At 36.5% G+C, this 15,053-nt stretch overlaps 1 protein-coding gene across 1 annotated transcript; it reads right to left on the bottom strand.

Annotated features, from left to right (window-relative positions):
- Positions 1-153: 153 nt before the first annotated feature.
- Positions 154-11,586, bottom strand: LAMTOR3 (late endosomal/lysosomal adaptor, MAPK and MTOR activator 3). Its single transcript, XM_055587804.1, has 7 exons — positions 11,447-11,586; positions 11,100-11,145; positions 8,189-8,223; positions 5,894-5,952; positions 4,241-4,374; positions 2,886-2,949; positions 154-1,164 (listed from the first exon to the last, which is right to left on the bottom strand). The coding sequence occupies exons 2-7, from the start codon at positions 11,106-11,108 to the stop codon at positions 1,091-1,093; spliced, it is 375 nt and encodes a 124-aa protein (XP_055443779.1). The 5' UTR covers positions 11,109-11,145; positions 11,447-11,586; the 3' UTR covers positions 154-1,090.
- Between the last annotated feature and the right edge of the window lie 3,467 nt (positions 11,587-15,053).

Here is a 15,053-nt window from a genome sequence, read left to right on the forward strand (position 1 = left end):
ACAGCACACATTTGCTACTCAATGCCAGGTACCAGTGATGAACTCCGACTGTCAAAGAACCCAGGAGGAAATTAAAGCCTTGAATGATAGACTGCATTCCTAAACATGAAAAGCACATGCTAGAACTGAGAGACCAATTACACAGAGATTAAATTAGGCTCCTGGATGAGGTTTATTTTCCAACTGACAACTTATATAAGGTAAAACAGTCTCCAAACTAGACAAGAAACACTTATTTATGTGGCTGAAAGAGTGAATTAAATTACAGAGTTTAAACATTTGAAAACAGTCTGGGGGGGGGGGGAATCTATATAGTGTTCAACCTGTACTTTTAAAAATACTATTTATCCTCATGTATGAAAAAAGGGATATACTACCATGCGTACATACATACCAATACTGGAAACAATTCAATAATGAATCACACCTAAATTTTACAAAGAATAAACAAACATTAAAAAAACACTGATTGGTTATAGAAAGCAGAATGGAAGAAAAAACCATTAGCTATCATCTTCATTTCCATTAAAGAGCAGCACCCTCTAAGAAGAAACAAATTCGTTAGTAAGACTCACCTACAGTGCACAACAATATATACAAATGAAAGTTAGTGATTGTACTGGTTTCATTCACTTTTCCTAAGCCACTTTATCTTCCTCACACTCAATGCAAAGAAAATAATATGAAGAAAAATATGTCCTCATTATTCACAATAAAAAGAGTCTGCCCTATTCTGCAGGCCTGGCACATGGTATAAAAGGGAGCACTTCATGGCTCAAGGGGATCAAAGTATCATTTTGATTCTGAGCCACCAAATAGGATCTCACGCATATTTGGTGACTGGACTAACTCCACAGGAGCTGTGATATAGAGTGAACCATTTCTGTGGTATCCCCAGATCTCACTAAATAAGAAACAGCCCTACACAAAAAAAGATAACCATCAACCTGTCCATAAATTCTATCTGTAAGGCTCTTTTTCTAGAGTAAAGTGGAAAAAGGGGGTCCTTGAGTACATGGATACAAGTGTCACTGTGGCCTAAAGATTGCTGGATTGATATTGTGTCTGATATGATGAAGAAAACTCCAGATTAAGAAACTTCCACAACTTGTCTCAATTCTTCAAATAGTGGAGCAAGTTCCTTTTCCAGGCTGACAATTAGTCCTAAAGCAAAGAGATTAAGAAATTTGAACATTAGAAAAATGCTTATCAAAATTTGTATACTAAAAAGTAAATGAGACATAGTTCATTCTCCATAACTACACTTAAAACAAAATACTGTAATTCTGAACAAAATAATTGAAAACCCACACTTATTATGGTTTACTTTCATCATCTATTATTAATGTAAATAAATAAAACCACTGATATGCATTAGAAGATGCAAAATAAATTATATATGTACTATAATTTTGCTGGAGTTTTGTGAAAAACTTCAATTCATTTATACCTCATTATTTCAAAAGTTGCACCAATTCAGGAATAATACACATGATTTTTACTAAAAAAAAAAAAAGACTTTTTTCCTGAGCCAATTTTAATGAAATTTATCAAAAGATAGGTAGATAGCAAAGGAATAATTAGATACTTATTATATAAATTCAGTAAAGCTAAGGCACAAATGGATATTTCAAAGGCAAAAATATTTTAAAGATGCCTCATAGGACTATAAAATACACACTGAAAGCAGCAAGCTAATCTAGAAATCAGCACATCCAGCTTGTTAGTTTCCTAGGGTAGAAGGCTATATAATCTTAAATACTGCTTGTTTTTTGCTCAACTAAAGATCTTCCTGTCTCACACAGCATTCAAAGCACCTGGGATTCAAAAGGAAATGTTCTATGTACTAGAATACAATTCTGGAGATTATCATAATTTATAATAACTGATGATTTTATAGTATGATAGTGATTTACCACAACTGAGGTTTAACATATTTAAAATAACGACACCACCACTATCCTATACATTTACAAAGAGTTTTCACATACAGTATTTTATGGCTTGAAAACATTTAGAAATGAAAGACACCCAACAGTTCATTAAATCTAAACCCCACATTTTAAACATGAGCAATCTAAATACAGGCTTCAGTGACAGCTGGAAACAAAACTGGCTCAAATATCTTGCAAAGAAAAAAACAGAAAAGGAAAGTAAAGCAGTTCTAACAGTGGTGAAATCTGGAGATAGACCTTTAAAAAATTACACTTAAACTAAAACAGAGTAAAAAAAAAAATTGTAATTCAACTGAATACTGTTATGATTTTACACAAAGATAGCCAGTGAAGACCACTGGATATAATGAGATCTTACAATGCTCTCTAGAAAGTACAGCTTCCAAGTGTTTGTCCTCAAATTCTTCCACTTTGAAAAAGAACTGAGTATATTCATCCTAGTCACACTCTTTAAATTCCCAAACACATTTACCTTGCCCACTACTGTTCAAGATTTTATAGACTGGTCCTTATGGAACTGAATTCATCTGTGATCGTTTTTATGTTTTGTTTGGTTACTTTCTCTACTGTTTTTTTTTTTTTGCTTTCTGAAACTGTTGTAATATGAGCAAGATACTGTATTAAAGAGGTGAAAATAACATTTAATTTTCTGTTCTATCTTAAATGATACTTATCTATATATCATCTCATCTGAACTAAAAAATAATAGCACAAGATCAAGAAAGCAGTTCTTAGCTCCATTATACAGATATACATATATATATATAAACAATTCAGAGAAGTTCTATTTCCAGAAAACAAGGAATAGATGGTAGCACTGGGCCATGCATTAAGGTTTTCTTACTCTAAATCTGTGTTCTTATCATATTAGACTATTCAGATCCGGTATTATAAAGATTAAAAGCTGTATTTAAGGTGATTAAAACATACCTGTATTAGCATTGCTGCTGGCTATGAAACTCACTACCAAAGGTAAACGATTGAATTGAACCACCTAAAAAGAGAACAAGATCTAAAGTATACTGTTATGTAGTGAAAAGGCGGTATAATTCAAATCAAATATCTTAATCTTTCTAAAAACTTTAAATGTGTAAGATACTAGCTAGACATCATGGTATTATGTCATGAAAGGTGAAAGAGTTGAAAAGAAGTATTTCCGTAAAACAGACTTACTAATTATTTCTTAGAGACATTAATACCACTTAGTCTGGAAAGTTTCTTAGGTGGGGCTGTTTCTTCCTCATCTTTTTTATCTTCTAAAGCCCTGCAAAGTGTCAATTACATAGTAGGGGCTCAATAAATATTTGATAATTAAGGAGCTAAAGGCATTATTTCTCATTCAAGTGGTTATAAAGTCTCAATCTTTTGCCTCCTCTGTACCACTATAATTTAAATTAACTTACATTTAAGTTAACTTTAAATCAGCTATCTTTTTAAAAAGTTTAGTTTCAACCTAACATTTACTGACTAAATTAAAGGTCAGATGAGCTGGTTATCTTCTGCCTAATAGACACTAAAATATATAACTTTTAAAATAAAAAATACCAGAGATGTATCATTGGTAGTGCATGACTTATACCCTGGGAAACACTGCTCTGTAGAAAGCAGTGTGTGTGCTCAATTGCTCAATACTGGAGTAAGTTGCCATGTCCTACTTCAGGGGATCTTCCCGACCAAGGAACTGAAACAGTGTCTTGTGTTTCCTGCATTGGCAGGCAGATTCTTTACTATTGTGAAGAAGTTACTGATTTATTCAAAGAAAATACAGCTGGAGATCAAGAGATCTGTAGCAACTAATTTCTCTCCCACAAATAATCACCTCATTTATTTTATATATTTATATACTTCAAGCCAAAAGATGGGATTAGTAGCAATAACAAATGTAAATAACTATCATTTGACTTTCAAGGAAAATCCTGTATCTGTCACAACAACAACAACAACAACAACAACAACAAGTGTGTCATTTGAGAAATCAGTTGTTAAATAAGCTAAGGGCACCATCTACTGGAGGTATTAGTAACAGTGACCTGACTTAACCATTTCAGGATGACATATATTTTACTATTTAATCCTTTAATCTAATTGCTCATATAATTAATTCCTGAAGTAAAATGTGAAAAAAAAAATCACTACAGTTTAACATAACCAATTTGAAGGTTAAGATGTTAAAATTCCATCACTTTGGAAACCAAAATTTAGAATTATATAAACAAACTATTCTACAAAGAAGAGATAATAATAGTTGAAATCATCAGCAAACCATTTGATAATTATGAACTTACCTGGTAGGTGTTATAGTAACAGATGATACTTTTATTTTTTGAAAGTCCGAGTTTGCTTCCTTGGTCTGTTGCAAGGGCAAAAGTTGATAAGAAACCAGGTCTCAAAGCATGCTCTGGAGCATTATCATTGGCCACTGGAAATACAAGTGATTTAAGTAAAAATTATGCAGGATATACAGTGGGAAGAGATTTACAGTAGTTTTTTGCTTTTTTTTTTTTAACAAAAACATAAACTTATAGAAAAAAAGAAGCACAAGAGTTACACTTCACAACACTGAACTTCATAATACTAATTGGGTCTCATCAGTTTAGGTGAGAAAAACCATTCAATCAGAAGTTGAGGGATCACAACTAAGGGAATAAATGCTGGTTCTCACAATTTTTCAAAAAATTTCAAATGAATACTAAATATCTCTATTTTCTTAATATCTAACTTAAAACAGGTTAGGATTATCAGTACAATTAATAAATCAAATATTCTGGTTAACTATGAACGAAGTGAGAATACTGAAAAAAAGCTTCATAAACCTTTGCTCTTACAAAACCCACAGAAACATCATTTGTAGATGATGATAATTCTACACCTGGCCACTGATTTAAGTTTTTTACACTCACTGAAAGGTCTAGGTGGAGTTGGTTGTACCGTAAGTGCTGAGCTTAAGGTTTTAACACAGAGATCCTCAAAAAGAACACTGGAACTGAAAATCTGAGATTATTTTGTTCAAAGTCCTCATTATGGAACTGAGAAAAGGAAGTGATTTGCCCATGGCTACCTATGTTCTGTGCTGGGTTAGGAAGCAACTGGATCACATATCAGAAGATGATGGGTTCTATGACTATCTCGTCACTGACTCATGAGCAACTTGGAGCTGACAATGTACTCTTTGCACCTGACCATTTTCATTAATAAAATGAAAGAATTACATTAGCTAAATTCTAAACTTTGAATTCTAAAGTCTGAAATTATCTGACATATATGATAACTCCAGGTGGAGAATATATTGTAAACAAAATATGCAGGACATTATTTAACCTTTCTGTCATATCACATATACTTAAAAAAAAAAAAAGCTAAACCTTAGGCAAAAAGAAACCTTTTCTTTCCTTTTTTTTTAGGTTAACCAACTTTTCTTTAGGCAAAAATTCTTGCTAGATTCTGGTTAACTAAAGTAACTGTGAAGTTAAAAGTTTTTCAAAATCTTATTTCCAATAAGGAAGAACAAGAAAGAGTAAACAAAACAATAAACTTATGTTAATTCAAATGTATGGCTGTTTATCCTAAAACCACCAGCAATATTGATGAAAAATATATGCTGGGGGAGTCCGTGGGTATAATATGTCTAGCTGCATATATGCTCATTCTCATCATTCAGATCTACTAATCGTTTACATTATACATAAAATGTCTTTAATGGGAAACTGGGCCTTCAATAAATCCTTACTTAAACTCATGCTATCATGAAATAGTTGATATATAATAAGATTCCAACCTATCCTTCAACACACAAAATCAAACATTTTCTTCCAAACTAAGACTATGTCCTGAATGTATTGAAATGGGTTATTTTTTGCTTGCTTTCTGTATTACTCAGATATAAATGTATTTTTATTCAAAAGCAAACATGGCACTGACATGTAATTGTGGCGTTTTACCTTTGATGACAGGCACTCCATCTCTATCTGACACAACAATAGCATGGAGCCCCTCAACACTAGAAAGAAAAAGTTAATATATGATAAAATACTGTCTCAAAATATGTACCTTCAAAATCACAATAATTCTCATGTATATTTCTGAAAAACCATGAGGACTCAATCACTGATATAAGCTCCTATAACGTTTGCAAAACTCTTCCACCATAAAAAGCAAAAACAGACCCAGTTGCTGCCTTCACACAACTTACAATCTAAAAGGAGAGTGGCTATCATTCAGATCACCTCACACAAATGTAAAACTACAACTGTGAGAACTGCCATTAAGAGATGTGTGGGGCCACGAGAGAGCTTATAAAAGGAGGGGTAGATTCAGATAGGTGGGTCAGGGAAGGTTTCCCGGAGGAAGTGGTTCCTCAGCTGAGACATTATGGTAATAAGAAAAGCGGAGTGGGGAGATCATTGTAAGCCGAGAGAAGAGGACAGAAAGAATGGAGGTCACAGGGCAATCCTCTCAACCACGCCTACACAAGAAGTAAACAGAATGGTCAAGACCACAGCTCTGAAGTTAGAAAGACCTGAGTTTCTGTTCAGGCTCTGGTGTTTACTGTTTATGCTACCTTGCATCAGTTACAAAACCTCGCTAAGCCTCAGTTAATATGAAAATGGGGATATTTGTACTCATCTGTGTGTGTAAGTCCTTTCAGTTGTGTTCAACTCTCTGTGATCCCATGGATTGTAGCCTGCCAGGCTCCTCTGTCCATGGGATTCTCCAGGCAGGAACACTGGAGTGGGTTGCCATGTCCTCCTCCAGGGGATCTTCCTGACCCAGGGTCTCCTGCATTGCAGGCAGATTCTTTACTGCTGAGCCTTTGGCTACTGTGAAGTTTAATACAATGATGCATGCAAAGTGGAGGGTGGTGGGTACATGATTAATATTCAAAAATATGAATTAATATCAATGTTGTCATTTGTACACCCTGAGAATAACATAATTTGTCCCTGCAATTTAAATATGAAATTATTAGTGAGAATTCCTAGAGCCCCAAAATGTTAAAAATTATAATGGGGAAACATTCAAATCATCATTTATACTGGGCTTCCACATGGTGCAGTGGTAAAGAAACCCCTTGCTAATGCAGGAGACATTTCCACAGTCACCCAATCTTTAGCAACACTTGCCAGACTGGTCAGCAGCCATCAATACTGAGGCAAGATCCTCCACCAGCAAAACATTAAGACTCATTAAAGGCTCAGACGATGGTTAGCACTTTTTTAGCAATAAGGTATTTTTTACCTAACAATGTACATTGTTTTTTTAGACATCATGTTATTACACACTTAACAAACTACAGTAGAGTGTAAACGTAACTTTTATATGCAACAGGAAACAGAAAAAATTGTGACTTGCTTTATCTCAATATTCACTTTACTGCAGTGGTCTGGAACCAAACCCACAACCTCTCTGAGGCATGCCTGTATCTTAAAATATCTGCAAACTGCAATGCTTGCTGTTCCTACTATATCTCCAAATAAAGGGATGATTGTTATTAGCTTAGGAAAGAGAAGTATTAGCTTAATATTTTAGCTTAGGAATGAGAAGTATTACTATTAACTTAGTCTGCAGGTGCATAGCGTATCTCTGATGGTAACAATGGATGTCTCTGAGACGGGAATCGTGTGGCTGGAGGACAAGGATAAGAAGCTCCTCACTCTGTGTCCTTCAATTAACTTTTGCATCTTGAACTTTATAAATATACTGCCTACTCAAAATGCGGCAGTGTTAGTCGCAAAGTTGTATCCAACTTTCTGTGACTCCATGGGCTGTAGCCATGGAGTGGGTAGGCATTTCCTTCTCCAAAGGATCTTTCTGACCCAGGGATTGAACCTGAGTCTCCTGCATTACAAAAAATTGTGAATCACTATACTGTATACCCCCATGTAGATGCAGCAATTAGGTCTTAAAAGCAGTATTAAAAATAAAGGCAAGTTCCTAGGTTTTTTAATGCAGTAAACTGCTATGAAAGAACTCTAAAGTGGCAAGAAACTGGGTTCTAGCCCTTCACCATTCACCAGATGTTTAATTTGAGACAAGTCATGTAACTTCCCTGGGGGATCATGTTGTTTATCTGCAAACTCAAACCGTATCACTTGTGCTACCTAAGATTATGTCAGCTATTTGAAAAGTGCTAAATAACAGCAGAACACAGGATTAGTCTAAGATAAACAGAAACAAAATACTAAACAAAACATGTTAAGCAGAATTTATTTAATAACAAATTAGTAATTTTTTACCTCGGTAATTTTTTATACAGGAATCGTTTTAGATCCTGAAAGAGAGTATAAAAATTATATTATAATAATATGCCCAGTACTGGTTCTCTAGACACTGTCCTATCCACATCTCAGGTACCTTAAGTATTCATTCACAACCATTCTTGCTTGTGCTTTGTCTTTCTTGTTTTGCTTTTGATGTTTTAAGGAGTGGTGTAACTTGCAACAACTAATCTTTTTCTCTAAGCCTCAGTTTCATTATTTGCTGAGTAAGCATAATTAAAGAACCTACATTATAAGACTGTTACTAAAGTTTATTGAAAACACTCATGTCAAGTGGTTAGCATATCCATCAGTGGAAACACAAATACATATTAGCTATAATATTAGATCACACTTCTCATACTACTGTACATCTTGTTGCTAACTTTGAGTTCACTTGAGAATATATTATGAATATTTTTCCACATCCACAGACTTTTTTAACATCACTTTAAGATCCAAGGTAAGTTAACTAACTTCATGAAACTCAGTTTTCTTACATGACTAAAGACAAATGACAACGTGTGTCAAGCATTCAGCATGGAACATAATTATGACTTAAAAAAAATTAGATGACTACTTGGTCTCATTACACTCTCTCATCGGGGAATTTCACTGACAATCCAGGTAGCAATCATGAGTTCTACATAGGTAAATCAGATATATGTTGTTTTGACCCTCTAATTCCTACTACTCTCCAAACCTGAATGTTGATTTTATTCCATGCTCTCACCACCAGCTTACTTTTGCTCTCATCTTAAACACAAAATCACAAAACTCATCATTTTTCATCCAAAATCTAGATTTCCCCAATCTCTTCCTCTGTCCACTAATGGCACTACTGTTCCCTGTTACTTCGCTTTGAAACTTGAGGTAATATAATAACCCTAAACTCATATGTGTCACTTTAAAAACCACTTGTGAAGTCAAATATTTTTAAACTGATGTTCTCCTCTCCTTTTTGGATGACATTACAATTTAGGTTCATTTTAATATTTATGACTTACACCAGCCTCCCAATTGGTATGATGGTCTACCACTTCTATCTCATTTCTACACAAAGCCAATAATCATATCATTCTCTTTCTCTAAATGGACAATTGCAGTGACGCTCAACCCTGGCTACGGACACTTGCAGAGTATAAAAAGAACTCTGACGCCTGTATTGGAAATGCTCCCCAGAGGATTTTTCACGCAGCCAAGATCAAGAACCAATGTATGAATGGCTCTCCACTGTTTACCGAATTATGTACAAATCCTATAGATATCTGAGGCTCTCTACAATATGGATGGGCTACAACACATTTTATAGTCCTGCTTCCTACCACTCCCTCATTTCCTCAGCCCCAGATGAAATGGGCTATTCACAGCTCTGCAACACACATCTTTCTGTTTCCTATCTTTAACTTTGTTCATGCTTACATTCTAACTATTAATAGTAACACCCTCTGGATCTTAAAAAAAAATGCTACTCATCAATTAGAGCTAATCTCAACCACCAAATACTCCAAACAAGCTTCCCTGATAAAGACAAACTGAGGTAATCCCTCTCTTCTCTGAATTTTCACACAATAATGTATGCGTATCTATGATCACTTGCCTACTGTACTTTTTTTTAACCTTTAAAAATCCTTAAGGAGAGAAATTATACCTTAGTTATCTTTATTTCTCCTACAGGCCTTAAAGAACAATCTTTTCAAGGGAGATGCTCAAAAGAATTCAGCGATTTGATTATGCCTAGAGAATGGGGCCTCAAAAATATACTGGAAGACACCCAAAAATGGAGTGATAAAGACATAAAAAGTTGCTAAATGTTGAAACACATAATCCTGCAATCTAGAAGAAAAATCAGATTCATATTGTTGAATAATCATTTAGTGTAGTTAAAAGCATGGATTCTGGAGTCTGCCTGGGTTGGTATCCTGACTCAGCAACAAACTAGCTGTGTAATCTGAGGAAGTTACTGGATCTTTCTGTGACTTAGCATCTTCATCTATAAACACAGTGATAATAATAACAGTGCATATCTCATGAAAGTTATTGTAATAATTAAATGAGTATCTGTTCAACGTTCCAAAGAATATTTAGCGTGTATATAAGCAAAATGTGTGTGTGTTAGTTGCTCAGTCGTGTCCGACTCTTTGCAACCCCATGGACCGCAGCCCACCAGGTCCCTCTGTCCATGGGATTCTCCAGGCAAGAACACTGGAGTGGGTTGCCATTTCCTTCTCCAAAAGGAATTACAGAAAGAAAGTAAAGTCGCTCAGTCATATCCGACTCTTTGTGACCCCATGGACTGTAGCCTACCAGGCTCCCCCATCCATGGAATTTTCCAGGCAAGAGTACTGGAGTGGGGTGCCATTTCCTTCTCCAATATAAGCAAAATAACAGTATGTAAAATATAAACAAATATAAACATTAACAATATTAATTCCCTGTTGTTTCCAGAAACTAGTACAATAAAGTTTCCTAAATTTAGAATTTTAATTATATTGCTGTTAAAAAGGCAATGATTATAAATCATCTGAAATTGCTACAGTAAACCCAAAGAGACATAACTGGAAAAAGATTCAGAGCAGCAAACCATCATTTACAAACTGAATGGGTAAATATGCAGAACCTGTCTTATGCCCGCAGAACTGGGGCGTGGGAAAAAAAAATTGTCTCAACCTCAGGCATCTTTAGTGTCTTCCACCCCCATTCCAGGCAGAAACTCAGGGCCCCGAAAATTACTCCTATTAGTCTCTGACTTTAGATCCTAGACAAAGTAATTGGAGGGAAGCGGTAAAACGAAACACATTTGTATTTGGGAAGCGCTCTCTCTCCCCAACCAGCAGTCTCAACCTACTCTCCACTCTCTCCTTCCTCTTATGTAGGGGTGTTAACTCACATCCGCCATGATGAACCCTTTCCTCCCGCAGGATCAATCTCCACGCCTGAAAGAGAAACTCCGGGTGACTCTCCCCTCAAGACTTCCTCTCCCTCCCCACCCCCAACCTAATAAGCAGTGTCAGTTCTCCGCTGGGTCAGGCAAGGATCCACGGTTCCAGGGCTCCAGCCAAGGAGGCTGATTAGAGTCGGAGTTCCCAAATACTCAGGCGGGTAACCGAGATGCCTGACAGCCCACTAACCCCCAAGATCCAAGCCCAACCGGGAGGCGAAAGCGGCGTCTTCTCTTCCGTCTCACCGCCCGGGCCACTTGCGGCCTAAGCCACCGGGCAAAGTGGCTGCAGTTACCTGGCTTTCTGGGTCGCCTGGTTCTCTGAACTGCCACTTCAGGGACAACTTCTGGGACAGGTTCCTCTAAAAGCCGCAGTCACATGATTTGTGACCTCTTCTGTGCTCCCGGAAGCACTTCCCAAGACTCCGACGCTAGGTGACTCGGGATTTCCGGGGCGGTACTTCGACAAGGGAGCGCGCATTTGCGCGATAAGCCCCGGCCCACTCACCGCGGGTGCTTTTTGCCTCTGTGCGGAGTTCCGGCTGTCCCAGACCTCTGCACTTGAGTAGAGCTTCCTTTGCTTTGAGATCGCGGAACCCTGAAGATTCCCAGAAAACGCAAGCAAGAAAAAGTATTTGTTTGGGGAGGGTGCATAAATTTCATTATTTTTTTCTTAGGGTCCGTTATCTTAAAACCTCTTCTTGTAGATGAATAAATTTAAAGGGGTTGGTGTTACATACTGAACAGCAAGCCCCAGGTCCGTCGGTCTCTGATCGCAATTTAATAATCCTTTCGCTTCCCTTGGGAGCTACCCTCGTACTGTGACTTGTCTGGATTGAATCAAGGATCCTTGAGCTTTCTGGAGATCTCCTTTGTGTGTACATCAAGCTTTTACATATGCAGACATGGAGCAACTTTCTTTCATTGGCTCTTTATTCAGAAGACCGTACTTTTAAGGACTGTCTATAATTTTTTTTTTGGTGCATTGTTTGTTTGCACATTGAAGGAAAACCTACAGTAAGTGGTAGGAAAATGAGGTCTAGGGGAACTTCTTTTCCACAGATCATCAAGTTCAGTTCAGTTGCTTAGTCCTGTCCCAGTCTTTGCGACCCCATGGACTTCAGCACGCCAGGCTTCCCTGTCCTTCACCAATTCCCAGAACTTGCTCAAACTCCTGTCCATCGAATCGGTGATGCCATCCAACCATCTCATCCTCTGTCGTCCCCTTCTCCTCCTGCCTTCAGTCTTTCCCAGCATCAAGTCTTTTCAAATGTCACCTTCGCATAAGGTGGCCAAGTATTGGAGCTTCAGCATCAGCGTCAACCCTTCCAATGAAAATTCAGGGTTGATGGATTGACTGATTTGAGCTCCTTGAAATCCAAGGGATCCCTGAAAATAGAAGTGCAAAAGGAACCAGCTATAGACCAAGGTGTGGTGGAAAGATACTAATTTGCTAGTTACCTTTAGGAGGATGAAATGGTAAGCTACAAAGCACCTAGCTGTTAAAAATGATCTTGTCATTATAAGAGAATTTGACAGTTCCATAGCAACTGACATCATTTAAGACCACTTCTTTTCCGTTGATTTCTTAGCCTCTAGAACACCGCACTTATTTTAGTTCCTCACCCAATCTCCTCACTCCTAAAGCTTGTCTTCGATTCTTCTGCTGTTTTTCTTTCCACAGTATCCTGCGAATGTGATTCCTAAATCTGCACCTTTCCTCTGAGTTCGAGGTTCATATTTTCAGCTGCTGGTTGGATATTGAATATTTCTACATACCTCTGTCAGTTCTAACCCAAAGGTACTAAAAACTCCAGTAAACCTGTTTCCTGATCTATGTCCTTGTTGGTTCCATGATTCTGTCAGGTATCATGTTTTCTCTTTCCTTTCTCATGTCCTTTTCTCACTTAACGATTTTTTACATTTATATTTTTTCAGCTCTTCATTCAACCCTTACTGTATTCAGCAAGGCTTACATCAGTAGCCAGTTAAACGTTTCTAAAACAATGTACATTATTGCTGACCAAACTAATCTTTGGTGACATACCATTGCAGACAATAGTTGACATAGTCTTTAATCATTTCATTTTACTTGTAAATGCAATCTAATGTGAATCCTATTTTTCAGCCAAATTGATTATCTCACCCTTCCATCAAAATGGCTCTTATTGTCCCAGGCAGTTGTGGAAATTCCTTAATCTGAAATGTTTATTTCTCCTGTAGGAGAGGAAAAACTTCCTTATACCTTATTAGATTTTGTGGCTGGGCTAACAGTGAAATTGACAGACAGATTGACAGGAGCAAAACACAGAAATGCATTTACTACTTTAACATGTACATGAGAGTCTTCAGAAGAAAAATGAAGATCCAAAACTTCGTTAGGCCCAAAAATTTATATGCCATTTTACACAAAGAACAATAAACTTGTGAGGATGAGACAAAACAAGGGGCTTAGGCTAAGAGCAGTAAATTGTATGACGGTGACTATTAAATGGAATAAACTAATGGAAGATAAGGGTTATTTTAGTAGGTTTGTTTATACAGGTCCATATCAGTGTCAGTCCCATCTCTGGTGATAAGTATGTTTTTCTCTTTCTGGTAGAAGGAGGGCACATTTCTCATGGGAAGTTTTACAACAAGCCTTTAAGTGAAGGTGGGAGGTCAGAGAGCCTTTCATGCATTTGCTGTGGCGTATTTCAGGGTGACATGTTTTAAACCCCTTCATTTTCTACCTTAGCCATTTAAATCTTGTTTCCTTATAACACCTTCTCATCCATCATATTCTCTTGAAAGTTCCTATATATTACCAAGAACAACTGATATTTATTTGTGCATAATTATGTGTCATAGCTTTAATTTGCTTATCCAATGAGACCATAAGGTCTAGGAGGGGTCATGGTTTCAATTTTTTTTTTTCAGTTTCTTACAATGCTTGTTTCTTGCACTGTGTAGGTATGCATTCAACATTTGTAGAATGAGAGTGATTACGAGAAGTCATTAGTCTTGACCCTGACTAAAACTCATTTCTCATTTCCCCACTGTTTCTCCCCTTCATTTGCCCCTAAGTTTGGAGTCAAATAAAAATATGAACTCTAGCAAGACTTCTAATTTCTGGAAGCATTACTTTTCATTTTAACAAAATTATACATCTTAATAACATTATTACATAGTAGTTGACCTGGAAAACATTGCTGATTTTTTTCTTCCTCTTGAGTGGCAAAAAGGGAGAGCACAGCTTTCCAAGATCTTCAGATACCAAATACCACCACTAACGTCTGCAAATTGAAAAATCTAGTAAGATTTTTAATTTCCAAGCATGGTGGTTTCTAAATTATGGCACGTCAGTAGAAGTCCTTATGTACTCAGACTGATCTGTTTGCATTTACCCATCAATAACACTGCTGTTAGTCCAGGACTAAGGGAAATATTTACTGACCTAAAAGATAATCAGCACGATATGCCAGTTCTCCAAAGTGGGATGTAACAGATGATTGCTGAGGTTCAGAAAGAAACAGACATTGTATGCATGCCTATGCACATAAAATTTTTATCTCATTATACAAATTTGCTATTTTGCATAATAGTACATTATATAGTTAACATACACCTGCTCTGACTTTGTTATATCAGAGCCTTTGTTTTTGCTTCTCTTTAGCTTAAATTTCTCTCAGCTGTTGAATACAGCTTTAAAAAAATTGTTTTTTAATTCTCACTTTTTAAAAAAATTTTGGTTTCCTATCAAAAAATAAACAATCATCTGAATTTAGGTTGGTTCCACTATCTGTGTAAAAATTCTAGCTGGTATGCAAACTTAAATGGGAAGGAGAAGCTTGCTGATTCTCCAACATACAAAAATAAAAATTTTATAACTTACACTGGCTGAGTTGTAAAATGTCTTATAAA

Source organism: Bubalus kerabau, chromosome 7, assembly GCF_029407905.1.
Source record: "Bubalus kerabau isolate K-KA32 ecotype Philippines breed swamp buffalo chromosome 7, PCC_UOA_SB_1v2, whole genome shotgun sequence".
Taxonomy (NCBI): Eukaryota; Metazoa; Chordata; class Mammalia; order Artiodactyla; family Bovidae; genus Bubalus; species Bubalus kerabau.

What these genes read in the sequence shown, in the direction of transcription:
- LAMTOR3 (XM_055587804.1), bottom strand. An exon ending in GTTACTATAACACCTACCAG is followed by an intron (nt 2,950 to 4,240) that starts GTAAGTTCATAA and finishes TTCTCTTTTTAG; the next exon opens with GTGGTTCAATTCAATCGTTT. An exon ending in CAGCAGCAATGCTAATACAG is followed by an intron (nt 1,165 to 2,885) that starts GTATGTTTTAAT and finishes TCTTTGCTTTAG; the next exon opens with GACTAATTGTCAGCCTGGAA.